We start from the raw sequence: 15,179 nt of genomic DNA, 5'->3' as shown, positions 1-15,179 counted from the left end.
ACCGCCCCACTCCTCGCCCCTCGCCACCGCCCGCCTTTGTGTCCGCAGCAGCGGCCAGCGGCCCCCCACTCCCCGCGGGGCAAGGCGCGGCAGCGGCGGGCGGGGCGGCGGGCGGTGGCGGGGCGGTGACTGGCAGAGCCGATCCGGCGGTCGGGGCGGCGATTGGCGGAGCGGACCCGGCGGAGGGCGGTGGCGCCCCATAAGACGGGGCCCGGGCAGGCGCCGCCGTCTTTTCGCCCGCCGCGCTCCCCGTTGCTCTGCTCCGCTCCCGGATTACAAAGCCCCGCGCCGCCGCCATGAGCATCAGCACCAAGAACTCTTCGTACCGCCGCATGTTCGGCGGCAGCAGCCGCCCCAGCACCGGCACCCGCTACATCACCTCCAGCAGCCGCTATTCGCTGGGCAGCTCCCTGCGGCCCAGCAGCGCCCGGTACGTGTCGTCCTCGCCCAGCGGCATGTACGCCTCCAAGACGACGTCGGTGCGGCTGCGAAGCAGCATGCCGCCCATGCGGCTCCACGACTCCGTGGACTTCTCCCTGGCCGACGCCATCAACACGGAGTTCAAGGCGAACCGCACCAACGAGAAGGTGGAGTTGCAGGAGCTCAACGACCGCTTCGCCAACTACATCGACAAAGTGCGCTTCCTGGAGCAGCAGAACAAGATCCTGCTGGCCGAGTTAGAGCAGCTCAAGGGCAAGGGCACGTCCCGCCTGGGCGACCTCTACGAGGAGGAGATGCGGGAGCTGCGGCGGCAGGTGGACCAGCTCACCAACGACAAGGCGCGCGTGGAGGTGGAGCGGGACAACCTCGCCGACGATATCATGCGGCTGAGGGAGAAGTGAGTGTGGAGGGGAGGGCGGATCCGGGCTTTGGAGGCGGCCTCCGAGCATCCCGAGTGCGGCTGGGCACCGCGGGGGTCTCGGCGGGACGCCCGCTCCTGATCACGGCTGTTTCGCTCCTTTCAGGTTGCAGGAGGAGATGCTGCAGCGGGAGGAGGCCGAGAACACCCTGCAGTCCTTCAGACAGGTTGGCGGGACTGGGGGGCGGTGGCTGGGGACGCGGGGAGCGGCAGGAGTTGGCTGGCTCTCACAAAGGCATCCCGTCGGTTCTCACGCAAGCCCTCCTTGCTTTCTTAGAGGGAGGCTGCGATCAGAGGAGGGGACACACACTATTGTCTTGCTTTATCCGAGCCCAGCCTGGCGCACAAAAAGCGCTGGGGCGCGGAGCCGCTTTCCGGAGTGAAAGGGGCCATCTGCTCGGCTGGCTGCAGGAATTAATGGTTTCTATGGGATTCACCGCGGAATGCAGAGCCAGGCATTATGGCAAGCATGGCGACAGCAGGCTGGGAGAATAGATCCCTTTGTGTCGGAGGGGAGGGTGCAGTGGGCTGCATTCTTACTAAATGTGTAATGCTGTGGGCTAGCGAGAAGCGTCTGCGATGGGTAGGGTCCAAATCTGACTCGGAACCGAGCTCTTTGTGAATGGCGCTCTTTGGGCGGCGCAGTGCAGGACAGCGGGTTGGCCTTCGAAGTTGTTCATGTGGGCGTTGTCAGCCGGCAAGAAGTAGAGAATTTTTGTGGTCGTGTCTGCCTCTGGGTCCCCTTAATGCACAGAATGTAATCCTGCATAAAGCAAGTTGTGAAGAGAGGAAACGAGATGTGCTACAGTTTGTCTCTCCTGTGTTACCCAGATAAACCAAAACCTGCAGCCAGAACCAGCTGTGCAAACTGTTCAGAAAGCATTAAAGTCAGGTTTTCACTTCTACAAAACCAGCTTTCAACCCGGATTAAGCCTTGTTTGGACTAGAAGATATTTAGGAATGTTCCTTCTCAAAACAAGGTCTCTTTCCTAAAACTGCTGGTGTGAAACAGCATTGTTTGCATTCCTCCTGGCTGGAAGTGACTGCCCTTAGTGCCAGACAGCTGGGCACAAGCTGACTTTGCCTCAGAGCTCTTCATAGATGTTAGCAGATGTCACCATTCAGGAAACCATCACTTAATGTCAGCAGTTTCCCAGGCAAGGCTTTTGACTGCAATACATTTATAGCCTCTGAAGAAGAGCAGGCGTCTTCCAGATAGTGTGGAAACCAAGGCTCCTGCTCCCATTTAGACTCGGGGAGTTTGGAGTCTGATGGTGTTCTGGGACCAATTGATACTGCCTTAATTTCAGCTTCTGGGTTGTTTGGTTGGTTTGGGTGATTTTTTGAGTGCTTAGGCCAGTTTAGTGTAGTGTGAAGCTCCATGCAGAGGCATTTAAGTTTTGAAGAATCCATTGTGATTCATTGCTGAGTTCAGCTGAAGGACCCTTTGACTTAAGGCTGTCTTAAATGGTCTTTCATATTTAATTGGAGCAGTTTGAGGCATACTGGTCCCTATTTCAAACCAGATAAGCAGTGTGAAAGCTTTTAAGTGCAGTTTGTACATATCCCACACTCATTAAGCTCTTCTCTGTGGTGTGGAAAGGGGCTGGAGCTCAGCCTCCAGCAGAGCTGTGCATGTAGAACCGAACTGCATTCACTGACCTGCCAAAGGGGTAAGTTGTGCATAGGAACTGCAAGCCATTGTGTGTGGAAATCCTACACTAAATCACTCAGGCCCTAAAGGTGCTGGGGTGTTTGAGCTGAGCAACGTTGAAGTTTCCTTACTGGGAAGGCTTGACACAGAGGGTTTGAAAACTAAGTCTGCTTCAGTGTAAGTATTGTTCTCCTGCAAGTGAAATGAAATCCCCAGAACACTCAGGTTGTGCTTTCCACTGTAAAATAATGCACAGCTGTTTATTAAACCATTCTATTCTTGCACTGGAAAGCTGCATGCATGGATTTGGAACACCTCAGTTACTGTTCTGGTGTAACACCAGATTTACTTTTTACCTAATGCAGCAGTTGTATACTTCAGCACTTTAGAAGAAAGTGAACACATTTGAATTTAAACTTTATAGTGTCAAAAGCTGCCTGCTCCAGCACCTGTTCAACCCATGCTCTGGGTTTAATCTAATTCTTCTCCTAAAATATGTGATTTTACTCATACGCTGATGGGGTGCTACATAAAATAACCCTAAAGGTTCAGTGAATTCTTCCCACAACTGGTGAGAGCTACTTACTACAGCTCTGCCAGCAGCATGGAATAGGTCCTGAACCTACAACAAGCCTAGCAGATCTGTTCCTGGCTTGTCTGGAATAAATATGGGTACTCAACCCTGCAAACTCCATGACTGGCATTAAGATGCTGCTAGGATGAAGTCATTGTCCAGTAGCATGTATGTATGCCTTAGATTTTGTTTGCTTGGGCTACATGTAGCTTATTTATGTAGCTCTCCCTACACCTAGGAAATACAGCACAGTGGTTTTTAATGCTAACATCTCAAGTAAAATACACACCAGAATTCTAAATGTCTTTAGTTTAAGATGCTTTCAACTTACAAGCTCCTAAAACTCCTGTAACTGTTCAGTTGTCCTGAAAAAAACACTAGTATCCAGGATGCAGATCTCTGTATAACCCACTGGAAACTCTTACAGTGTCTGATTGTGTAAACATGTTGGGTCGTAGCCTTGTAATTTCCTTCCAGGAGGAGCGGTTTTGGGGGGAGGAGTACACAGGAGTTGAGAGTTTAGAACAACAGAGCTGTTACGAACCCGTGTGGATGTAAAACCAGAACTGATAGTGAAGTTATGCAATAACATCAAAGAGGTGTTCTGCTGGAGAAAGAAAACACAAGAGTCCTTCCAGAGCAAGAACCTTAGCCCAGAATAGGAGTGACTCAAGGAGTGTGCAGAAAACACTCATTTCAAAGGTGCCAACAGAGCTGGCACTGAGGGACACTTGTGCATTGGGCAACCCAAAAGAGCTTTAGAGTAAGCTTTTTAGAGTAAGCAAACCTGGTATGTTAATGCCCTGTGAGCCTGCAGCTGTGTGCAACTGGTATGAAAGGAGCAATTGTCCCTTGGCAGAGTAATTGTCTTGCACATTTCAAATTTCAGAATGTATTAATCAATGTTTAAAGTTGTGTTTTTGAGCTAATTCAAGCTGCTCCCATGTAACATTCATGGCCTATCTTCTGTTATGCCTTAAATGAACTTTTGCTGTTGATTAAGACTATCTCTGTCCAGCAAAAGGTGGGAGTCCTTGCCAGCTGTTGCAAGGGTGTAGGCAATGCTGACTAACTCCACTGGCACCCATGCTCTTGGACCTTCTTCTCAAGGCAGGTCTGTCAGGATACTTGGAGAAGGAAATGCTTGCAGTTCCTACACATCTCACTAACTTTACAAGTGTGCTTTCAAGCTGTGGTCTCTGGACCCAAGGGACTCTGTGGTTGGTCACCAAGGAGTCTGTAAAAAATGAACAAGAAATGAAGCCCAGTAACAGGCACGTAGCTCAAGGGCTGCCTTTTTTATGCTACTGGATTAAAAGGAAAGTTTTCAAGTTGCAAGGCTCTTTTTCAGAGCCTTCAACTAAAAGAGTTTATCGCTGGCTTCGGACCCAAGGATCCTCTTCATCTTCAAGAAGGGTTCACACCCCCCATGATCTGTGTGCTCTTGATCATGCTCAGCTATACATGGGCAAAGATGAAGCAATTTACACATGCTGTATAGTTCCCAAAGAAAGAGATGCATGTAGTGGTCTCTGAGGCTAGGTTAGGGGGTGGCAAAAAACCTTTCCACAGCTTTTGATTTTCTTTTTTTCCTTTTACTGTCTTGCCACGAGGCTCAGCTGTAGCATGATTCTGTGTGCTCCTGGGCTTGCTGTAGAAGACCTTTTGATGTCAGTTTGGTTAGACTGCTAATGGTTGTTCTCTTTGGGCAGGACGTGGACAATGCATCTCTGGCACGTCTCGATCTTGAGCGCAAAGTTGAGTCCCTGCAAGAGGAGATTGTCTTCCTGAAGAAGCTTCATGATGAGGTAAGCTGAACAACGAGGTCTGTGATTCGATGCTGCCGTTCTAGTGAGCAAATAAGCTCTCCGCTGGTTCTGGCCCAGAGTCCCCACTGTGGGAGTGCATGCTGTGTGTGGTGGTGGAATAATGTGGAGCCTCCGCTTCTCCCTAAGGAAATCCGAGAGCTGCAGGCCCAGCTGCAGGAACAGCACATCCAGATCGACATGGATGTTTCCAAGCCTGACCTCACTGCTGCCCTGCGCGACGTTCGCCAGCAGTACGAAAGCGTCGCTGCTAAGAACCTTCAGGAAGCTGAAGAGTGGTACAAGTCCAAAGTGAGTAAAATCTGCTCAGATGTATCAGGCACTTGCACTAACTGTGCATGGCAGCTTTTCTGTGGCATACTGTGCCCCCTGCCTCAGCACTGGACATGGCACAGGCTCTTCTTTCAACTCCTGGTCTGGGAAGAGTACAGCTGAAAACACTTTTGTGCCATAAAAACAGTCAGAGTAATGGCTTCATACCTGGGGTCTCTACTCTGCTTGTACCTGGAAGCAGGCGTTGGATGAAATACTGGGGAAAGGAGTGAAGGAGTGGGTGGAAAAAATGATGAGAAGTTGGAAGACATAGAGGGTGGGGAAACAAATGTGAAAGCTGTAACTGACAGTTAGAAATCTATTGAAATGTTTCAGGTGTTAGGGCTTGTGATGGCTTCAGTTGCCCTCAGAGGCTGTGTCCAAAAATGTCTTCTGCACCGCTCGTGTTGAAGTGCTGTGCTAACCAGGCTGGGGATTTCCAGTTTGCAGATCTCTCTGAAGCTGCTAACAGAAACAACGATGCCCTGCGCCAGGCCAAGCAAGAAGCCAATGAGTACCGCAGACAGATTCAGTCTCTCACCTGCGAAGTCGATGCCCTCAAGGGAAGCGTAAGTACCGGGCAGCAGCTGGGGGACATTCTTCCCTTTGCAGCTGCAAGCACTGCACTGTGGTTTAACACTGACAAGGATGGGCCTGCAGCTGATCACCTGTGCGTGTTGGTACTTTGAGAAGGGTGCTGTGGGCTCTGCTGGCCTGTGTGCACTGCAGAGCACTGCTGAGACACTGATCCGGCCTCACTGAGCTTGTTCTCTTGCTTTAGTGCTCACTGCTCACATAACACTGGCTGGAAGAGCTTGTGGCTTGCCTGTCAGGTACAGCTGAAGCTATAAGGGAAGCTGGAGGAGTAGTGGAAGGAAGGTGCAAATCTGCTGTTCCTAGAACCTGTCAGATGGATTTGAGAGTGCAGCAGCCCTGCCACTCTCCTGCATGCTGACTTGCACTGCCTCTGTTGGGCTCACTGTGAGAGATTGCTTTGCCACCTGGTACAACACATACCTGGGACACCCAAGTTCAAGCAGCAGAGCACCCCACCTTGGCTGTGCCAGGGCAAGACAAGATGACAAATTCGGGGCATGCCTTGGCATCCTTCCTGAAAATGCCCATGTAACTGCCCCCTTTTAAAGGGAGGGGTTTTGAGGGTGGGGAAGAGCGGCTGCACTGCAGCAGTGCTTGACTTCACCATTGCTTTCCAGAACGAATCCCTGGAGCGCCAGATGCGAGAGATGGAGGAGAACTTTGCTGTTGAAGCTGCTAACTACCAGGACACTATTGGCCGCCTGCAGGATGAGATTCAGAACATGAAGGAGGAAATGGCTCGTCACCTGCGCGAGTACCAAGACCTGCTGAATGTAAAGATGGCTCTGGACATCGAGATTGCCACCTACAGAAAACTGCTGGAGGGTGAAGAGAGCAGGTAAGAATCGCATGCAGGCACCCTCGCAGTCAGCAGTTGCCGGCAGACACTGTACCTCTGTATGACTCCATCCCTTTCTTTTTCGCTTCCTTCAGGATTAACATGCCGATTCCTACCTTTGCCTCCTTGAACCTGAGAGGTAAGCTGCTTCTGCTGCCTCACTTGAAGACAACTGCTGCATTGTTAGCAAAAGGATCCCCAGCATTTCACCTTGTATAAATGCAGATAGGTGTGACTCATAGAATGGTCTGGAAGGGGCCTCCAAAGCTGATCCAGTCCAACCCCCCTGCAGTCAGCAGGGACATACTCCACTGGATCAGGTTGCCCAGATCCCTGTCCAGCCTCACCTTGAATATCTCCAGGGATGGGGCCCCAACCACCTCCCTGGGCAACCTGTTCCACTGCCCTCATGGTAACAGATGGTTTACTTTGGTACAACTACGTTTGCAATTCCTTACCCTTGGATGGGAGGAGCTGCTTTGCTCCTGGGCACAGACATTTATAAGTATCTGTCCCTGGTGACTGGTCTCAAAGCCTGCTGAAGGTCATTTAAGGGGAACAGGGAGAAATTTGAGACTAGCTTAATCAGAGCAGGGGACTTCATATAGTGGGATTCAGAAATTAGATCTGCTACATTCCCTCTCTGTGAGATGGGCACTTCAGCCAGCCTGCTGGTAACAACACACAACACTTAGAGCAATCACACAACACTTAGAGGATGGCCAAGGGATCAGGCCCAGCCAGCATGGGTTTAGGAAGGGCAGGTCCTGCCTGACCAACCTGATCTCCTTCTATGATCAGGTGACTGCCTGGTGGATGTGGGGAGGCCTGTGGATGTAGTCTACCTGGACCTCAGCAAGGCCTTTGACACCGTTCCCCATAGCAAACTCCTGGCCAAGCTGTCAGCCCATGGCTTGGATGGGAGCACACTGCGATGGGTTAGGAACTGGCTGGAGGGCCGAGCCCAGAGAGTGGTGGTGAATGGTGCCACATCCAGCTGGCAGCCAGGCACCAGTGGTGTGCCCCAGGGATCAGTGCTGGGCCCCATGCTCTTTAACATCTTTATTGATGATCTGGATGAGGGCATCGAGTCCATCATCAGTAAATTTGCTGACGACACCAAGCTGGGGGCAGGAGTTGATCTGCTGGAGGGTAGAGAGGCTCTGCAGAGGGACCTCGACAGGCTGGACAGATGGGCAGAGTGCAACGGCATGAGATTTAACACATCCAAGTGCCGGGTTCTGCACATTGGCCACAGCAACCCCATGCAGAGCTACAGGCTGGGGTCAGAGTGGCTGAGAGCAGTCAGGCTGAGAGGGACCTGGGGGTGCTGGTCGACGGTAGACTGAACATGAGCCTGCAGTGTGCCCAGGCAGCTAAGAGGGCCAATGGCATCCTGGCCTGCATCAGGAACAGTGTGGCCAGCAGGAGCAGGGAGGTCATTCTGCCCCTGTACACTGCACTGGTTAGGCCGCACCTCGAGTCCTGTGTCCAGTTCTGGGCCCCTCAGTTTAGGAAGGAGGTTGACTTGCTGGAACGAGTCCAGAGAAGAGCAACAAAGTTGGTGAGGGGTTTGGAACACAGCCCTATGAGGAGAGGCTGAGGGAGCTGGGGTTGCTTAGCCTGGAGAAGAGGAGACTCAGGGGTGACCTTATTACTCTCTACAACTACGTGAAGGGAGGTTGTAGACAGACGGATGTTGGTCTCTTCTCCCAGGCAAGCAGTACCAGAACAAGAGGACACAGTCTCAGGCTGCGCCAGGGGAGATTCAGGCTGGATGTTAGAAAAAAGTTCTATACAGAAAGAGTGATTGCACATTGGAATGGGCTGCCTGGGGAGGTGGTGGAGTCGCCATCACTGAAGGTTTTTAGGAGAAGACTTGACAGGGTGCTTGGTGCTGTGGGTTAGTTGCTTGGGCGGAGTTGGATTGGTTGATGGGTTGGACGCGATGATCTTGAAGGTCTCTTCCAACCTGGTTTATTCTATGTATTCTATGTAACACATTTTCTTCTGCAGAAACCAACATTGAGTCTCAGCCCCTGGTTGACTCTCACTCAAAGAGGACACTTCTAATTAAGACTGTCGAAACCAGAGATGGACAGGTTGGTGGAACCTTGATTTTTATTTCTCACAGCTGGTTACCTTCAAATACTCTTGTGTTTGCTGCTTAGTGCAGCCTGCATGTGGTAGTCAGTACTGAGCAGGGCAGCATCTGGCAGTTGAAGCTGCATGGATGAATAGGTAGCAAACGCTTCTGTGGAAATGATCCCAAAACTCATCTGCTGGTAAAAGCTGAAGTGGCCAACAGCTACCTGGTGAATATTTGAATTCAGATGAGTTGGCAAGTTGTCACAGCTCTCACATCACCGGAGGAAAACGTGGCAGTAAAGAGGTACTTGTCTGGGACGAGAGACTGTTTTCAGCCCAAGTCAGGAAAGCTGAAATGCTTTCTGCACATTATTAACCATCTAGAATTTCTCCTGTGAGAAGCTGATGCCATTTGTCCACATTTCTGTGGTACTGATCATCTGGCTCTGGGGAACAAAAAGAACAGCCTTGCTGCCAAAACTTACTGCAAGTGTGCTTTTCCAACAGGTGATTAATGAAACTTCCCAGCACCACGACGACTTGGAGTAAAGCTGAAGTGCAGATGCATCCTTATTCAAGCAGGAGAAATTCTTACCAGCAAGGTTTTCAAGGTCCATGTCTTACAGGAAGAAACAGCTTTCAAGTGCCTTTCTGCAGCTGTTCGTGAGCGCAAGATGATGATGCTAGGAAACAGGTCTTAGATCTTGCAAACTGACTCTCCCTGAAGGATTAGCGTTTACAATGGAGTCTAGTTTACACATAGCAATATCTTGTGCTGCAATACTGTTTTTAAGTCTCTGAATTCAATAAAACTGCTTTTTCCAGCACAGTATGAGCAACCTGTCGCTACTTCAATAAACCTTTGGAAAATGGCTCTTGATGTCTTCTAATTTGTTAACTGTGGCTTTCTGGAAGGCCATAACAAGGTAATGCTGGAAATTCTCTGCTGCTGACACCTCCAGTACTGGTTGTGTGGAATGCTGTTTTTAAAGTTTAGATAAACTGTCTTACTCATTTACTGCTTAGGTCTTTGGAACCAACTAAAATGGACTATAACTGGCAGATGCATAATGTATTATGATATTTCTTATCACTTGAATAAAATGATACTTCAAGCTAATAAAAATTAATCTTGCCTTTATTAAGAGCCCCAAATACCTTAACCTTCAGCTCTATAAAACATAGTGGCTAAGAAGCTGTGGCAGAGTTTGTGCAAGTCCTTATCTGACGCAGCACCTTTGCAAAGTCAACAGCTGACTTGCTGCATTGACTTCATTTTCCAGGAAAGAGCAGTTCCCAAAGGCTTGGCTTTGTTACAGCAGCTGAATGAGGGCTTCACAGACAGGGGGGGTTTGGGGTGGTGTTTACAGGGCATGCACAGAAAGAACTTGCCTTACTGATGATTTGATTCCAGTAGCTAAATTCCTTTGCAAAAGCAGAGCCACCATCCTTGGTGTTCTTTGAACATCAGCCTCTGGAAAAAACCTTTTTGTAACTCCTTGTCCACATATCACAAGGATGAGAAGAAATTGCCTGTTTTCCACCCTTATCAGTTCCTCCGTTTGCTGTGGTGCATAACTAACAAGAGGTAGTCCAGGCACTGGAATGAGAAGGCAGTAGTCCAGTTCTTTCATCCCAGTGGTCTGCAGCCCCAGATCAGGGCCACTGCAGCCTCTGCAGTGATGAAGAGGTAGGCAGTGCCTGCAGTGTGCTGAAGCCATCTACAGCTCAGGCATGTGTATCCCCTAGCCTGGAATAGGGGCCTAGGTGTGAGCCCTGCTTACATCGTTGAACCTCCCAAGAGAAAGTGCTGAAGCTGTTCTTCAGCAATAGAAGAGCAGCACATGCTGCAAGCAATTGTGGTGATCCTACCCTTCAGCCTCTCACTTGCGCCTGCAGGCAAAGCACACAGACCTAGTAGGTTGGGATCTGTGCCTGACCAGCTTGGTGCTCACCTTACAGAAAGGATCTGCAGCTTGTCCTGCATGAGTTCTGTGCAAAAGGGCCAGAAATTCTCTGAGAGTGCCTGAACTGAACCTTCAGCCACTGCTTGATGCACAGCAGAAGGGTTTCTGCCTGGTCTGTGGCAGTAGGTTAGTCTCAGTACAAGCTAGGAGAGTGAACCCAGTCTCTCATGCTGCAGAGGTTCTGGACCCCAGATTTTCTGCTGTCAACATCCAGAATGATTAACAACACAGCTGCATGGGAAGTGCCTTCTGTGGCAGCTCTGGGTGCGTGCAACAGCTGATTTTGAACACAACAGGCACAGCTGGTTGCTGTCTTTCAGGGTAAGAGGGGCAGGAAGTGCTGAGGTTCTGCCTGCTGCAGAGTACAGAAGTCTTCTGGATCTGGGCATGGATCAGACTGGGCTAATGCTTAATGTCAGTTCTTGCAGCTGAGGCAGTGCAGGAGCCCTGGATGGTAGCATTGGGCAGTGTGTGGCAGGAAGAGGCAGCTCCACTGAGGGACGGGGGAATTAGAATAGAATGGAATAGAATCAATAAGGTTGGAAGAGACCTCAAAGATCATCAAGTCCAACCTATCACCTAACACCTCATGACTACTAAACCATGGCACCAAGTGCCACATCCAATCCCCTCTTGAACACCTCCAGGGACGGTGACTTCACCACCTCCCTGGGCAGCACATTCCCATGGCTAACAACTTTCTCTGGGAAGAACTTTCTCCTCACCTCCAGCCTAAACTTCCCCGGCACAGCCTGAGACTGTGTCCTCTTGTTCTGGTGCTGGGTGCCTGGGGGAAGAGACCAACCCCTTCCTGACTACAATCTCCCTTCAGGGAGTTGGAGAGAGCAAGAAGGTCTCCCCTGAGCCTCCTCTTCTCCAGGCTAAGCAACCCCAGCTCCCTCAGCCTCTCCTCCCAGGGCTGTGCTCCAGACCCCTCCCCAGCTTTGTTGCCCTTCTCTGGACACCTTCCATCATCTCAACATCTTTCCTAACCTGAGGAGCCCAGAACTGGACACAGGACTCAAGGTGTGGCCTAGCCAGTGCTGAGCACAGGGCACAATGACTTCCCTGCTCCTGCTGGCCACACTGTTCCTGATGCAGGCCAGGATGCCATTGGCCTTCTTGGTCACCTGGTTACACTGCTGGCTCCTGTTCAGCTGCTGTCAATCAGCACCCCCAGCTGCTCTGCCCCCAGCCTGTAGCACTGCCTGGGGTTGTTGTGGCCAAAGTGCAGCACCTGGCACTTGGGCTTTTTGAATGCCATCCTGTTGGACTCTGTCCATCTGCCCAGCCTGGCAAGGTCCCTCTGCAGAGCTCTTCTACCCTCTAACAGATCAACTCCTTCCCCCAGCTTGGTGTCATCTGCAAATTTACTGATGATGGACTCCATCCCCTCCTCCAGATCATCAATAAAGATATTGAACAGGATGGGGCCCAGCACTGATCCCTGGGGCACACCACTGGGGCCTGGCTGCCAGTTGGCTGTGGCACCATTCACCACCACTCTCAAGAACAAAATTGCATCTTCAGTCTTCATCTGGTCCCTTTGTGCTCATGTGTAAGGCTCCAGATCTCAGGGCCAAGTTCATGGCCCTTGTCTTAGTGCTCATACCCAGCAGCACCTCAGCAATCAGCACCACCTCCTGCTAAAGCAGTCTCAGCCCTTCTGTCACTGTGTTCCCTCTGATTATTTATCTGCTCTGAACTTTCAGCTTCCTCTGGGGTACCACTGCCATTCTGCAGGGTTTTTGCAAGGCCCCTGCAAGAGCTGTGTGTCACCAGCCCTGCTCTGCGCAGGCAGCACAGCAGAGGCTCAGGGCGGGAGGCCAGCTCCAAGGGTCCGGTGTGGGCTGGTTAGCAGCGTGCTCCTGTATGGCACTTAGTGAGCACAGCTTCAGGCCAGAGCTCAGCTCCAGGTCTCCCAAAACGAAGCTCCTTCAGGGGTGCTGATGCAGTTAAATTCCTAGCCTCGGCAAGGAAAGCTCCGGAAGAAGCAAGAAGACAACCTCGTTCTCCCGCACGGTGCAGAGACACCTTGGCGGCAGGACTGCTCTTTGCAGCACCTTGCACTGCACAGGTCCCTCCCTCGGAAGCAGTGTTTTGGCAAACAAGCACCTCAGCACCAGGCCGAGGTCACTTCCCAGCCCAGGAGCCAGCCAAGCTCAAGGGCTTGGTCTGCTGAGCGCTTGGGCCGAGGGAGGTCCCCCGCAGTCGAGGGGGTGGCAGCCGCCCTGCACACCCCCGGCCGCGGCGGGCTCCGGCTCTCAGCCCTGTGCCGCATCTGTCTCGCTGCGGCGGGCTCCGGCTCCCAGCCCTGTGCCGCAGCTGTGTCCCTGCGGCGGGCTCCGGCTCTCAGCCCTGTACTGCAGCTGTGTCCCTGCGGCGGGCTCCGGCTCTCAGCCCTGTGCCGCATCTGTCTCGCTGCGGCGGGCTCCGGCTCCCAGCCCTGTGCCGCAGCTGTGTCCCTGCGGCGGGCTCCGGCTCTCAGCCCTGTGCCGCAGCTGTGTCCCTGCGGCGGGCTCCGGCTCTCAGCTATGAGCCGCAGCTGTGTCCCTGCGGCGGGCTCTGGCTCTCAGCCCTGTGCCGCAGCTGTGTCCCTGCGGCGGGCTCCGGCTCTCAGCTATGAGCCGCAGCTGTGTCCCTGCGGCGGGCTCCGGCTCTCAGCCCTGTGCCGCAGCTGTGTCCCTGCGGCGGGCTCCGGCTCTCAGCTATGAGCCGCAGCTGTGTCCCTGCGGCGGGCTCCGGCTCTCAGCTATGAGCCGCAGCTGTGTCCCTGCGGCGGGCTCTGGCTCTCAGCCCTGTGCCGCAGCTGTGTCCCTGCGGCGGGCTCCGGCTCTCAGCTATGAGCCGCAGCTGTGTCCCTGCGGCGGGCTCCGGCTCTCAGCCCTGTGCCGCAGCTGTGTCCCTGCGGCGGGCTCCGGCTCTCAGCTATGTGCCGCAGCTGTGTCCCTGCGGCGGGCTCCGGCTCTCAGCCCTCTGCCGCAGCTGTGTCCCTGCGGCGGGCTCTGGCTCTCAGCCCTGTGCCGCAGCTGTGTCCCTGCGGCGGGCTCCGGATCCCAGCCCTGTGCTGCAGCTGTGTCCCTGCGGCGGGCTCCGGCTCTCAGCTATGAGCCGAGATGTCGCCCTGCGGCGGGCTCCGGCTCTCAGCTCAGTGCCGCAGCTGTGTCCCTGCGGCGGGCTCCGGCTCTCAGCTATGAGCCGCAGCTGTGTCCCTGCGGCGGGCTCCGGCTCTCAGCTATGAGCCGCAGCTGTGTCCCTGCGGCGGGCTCCGGCTCTCAGCTATGAGCCGCAGCTGTGTCCCTGCGGCGGGCTCCGGCTCTCAGCCCTGTGCCGCAGCTGTGTCCCTGCGGCGGGCTCCGGCTCTCAGCTATGAGCCGCAGCTGTGTCCCTGTGGCGGGCTCCGGCTCTCAGCCCTGTGCCGCAGCTGTGTCCCTGCGCCGGGCTCCGGCTCTCAGCCTGTGCCGCAGCTGTGTCCCTGCACCGGGCTCCGGCTCTCAGCCCTGTGCCGCAGCTGTGTCCCTGCGGCGGGCTCCGGCTCTCAGCCCTGTGCCGCAGCTGTATCCCTGCGGCGGGCTCCGGCTCTCAGCCCTGTGCCGCAGCTGTGTCCCTGCGGCGGGCTCCGGCTCTCAGCCCTGTGCCGCAGCTGTGTCCCTGCGGCGGGCTCCGGCTCTCAGCTATGAGCCGACATCTCGCCCTGCGGCGGGCTCCGGCTCTCAGCCCTGTGCCGCAGCTGTGTCCCTGCGGCGGGCTCCGGCTCTCAGCTATGTGCCGCAGCTGTGTCCCTGCGGCGGGCTCCGGCTCTCAGCTATGTGCCGCAGCTGTGTCCCTGCGGCGGGCTCCGGCTCTCAGCCCTGTGCCGCAGCTGTGTCCCTGCGGCGGGCTCCGGCTCTCAGCCCTAGTGCCGCAGCTGTCTCCCTGCGGCGGGCTCCGGCTCTCAGCCCTGTGCCGCAGCTGTGTCCCTGCGGCGGGCTCCGGCTCTCAGCCTATGTGCCGCAGCTGTGTCCCTGCGGCGGGCTCCGGCTCTCAGCCCTGTGCCGCAGCTGTGTCCCTGCGGCGGGCTCCGGCTCTCAGCCCTGTGCCGCAGCTGTGTCCCTGCGGCGGGCTCCGGCTCTCAGCTATGTGCCGCAGCTGTGTCCCTGCGGCGGGCTCCGGCTCTCAGCCCTGTGCCGCAGCTGTGTCCCTGCGGCGGGCTCCGGCTCTCAGCCCTGTGCCGCAGCTGTATCCCTGCAGCGGGCTCCGGCTCTCAGCCCTGTGCCGCAGCTGTGTCCCTGCGGCGGGCTCCGGCTCTCAGCCCTGTGCCGCAGCTGTGTCCCTGCGGCGGGCTCCGGCTCTCACCTATGAGCCGCAGCTGTGTCCCTGCGGCGGGCTCCGGCTCTCAGCTATGAGCCGCAGCTGTGTCCCTGCGGCGGGCTCCGGCTCTCAGCCCTGTGCCGCAGCTGTATCCCTGCGGCGGGCTCCGGCTCT

At 54.4% G+C, this 15,179-nt stretch overlaps 1 protein-coding gene across 1 annotated transcript; it reads left to right on the top strand.

The window, feature by feature from the left end:
- The first annotated feature begins 251 nt into the window (after positions 1 to 251).
- VIM (vimentin) lies at positions 252 to 9,621 on the top strand. Its single transcript, XM_054171311.1, has 9 exons — positions 252 to 838; positions 966 to 1,026; positions 4,800 to 4,895; positions 5,043 to 5,204; positions 5,669 to 5,794; positions 6,440 to 6,660; positions 6,756 to 6,799; positions 8,677 to 8,762; positions 9,256 to 9,621. Exons 1-9 carry the CDS (start codon positions 297 to 299, stop codon positions 9,295 to 9,297), a joined length of 1,380 nt encoding a protein of 459 aa, XP_054027286.1. The 5' UTR covers positions 252 to 296; the 3' UTR covers positions 9,298 to 9,621.
- The last annotated feature ends 5,558 nt before the right edge of the window (positions 9,622 to 15,179 follow it).

This window comes from Dryobates pubescens, chromosome 21 (assembly GCF_014839835.1).
Source record: "Dryobates pubescens isolate bDryPub1 chromosome 21, bDryPub1.pri, whole genome shotgun sequence".
Taxonomy (NCBI): domain Eukaryota; kingdom Metazoa; phylum Chordata; class Aves; order Piciformes; family Picidae; genus Dryobates; species Dryobates pubescens.
Note: the sequence above shows the minus strand (reverse complement) of the source record. Positions and strands in the feature narration are given on the sequence as shown.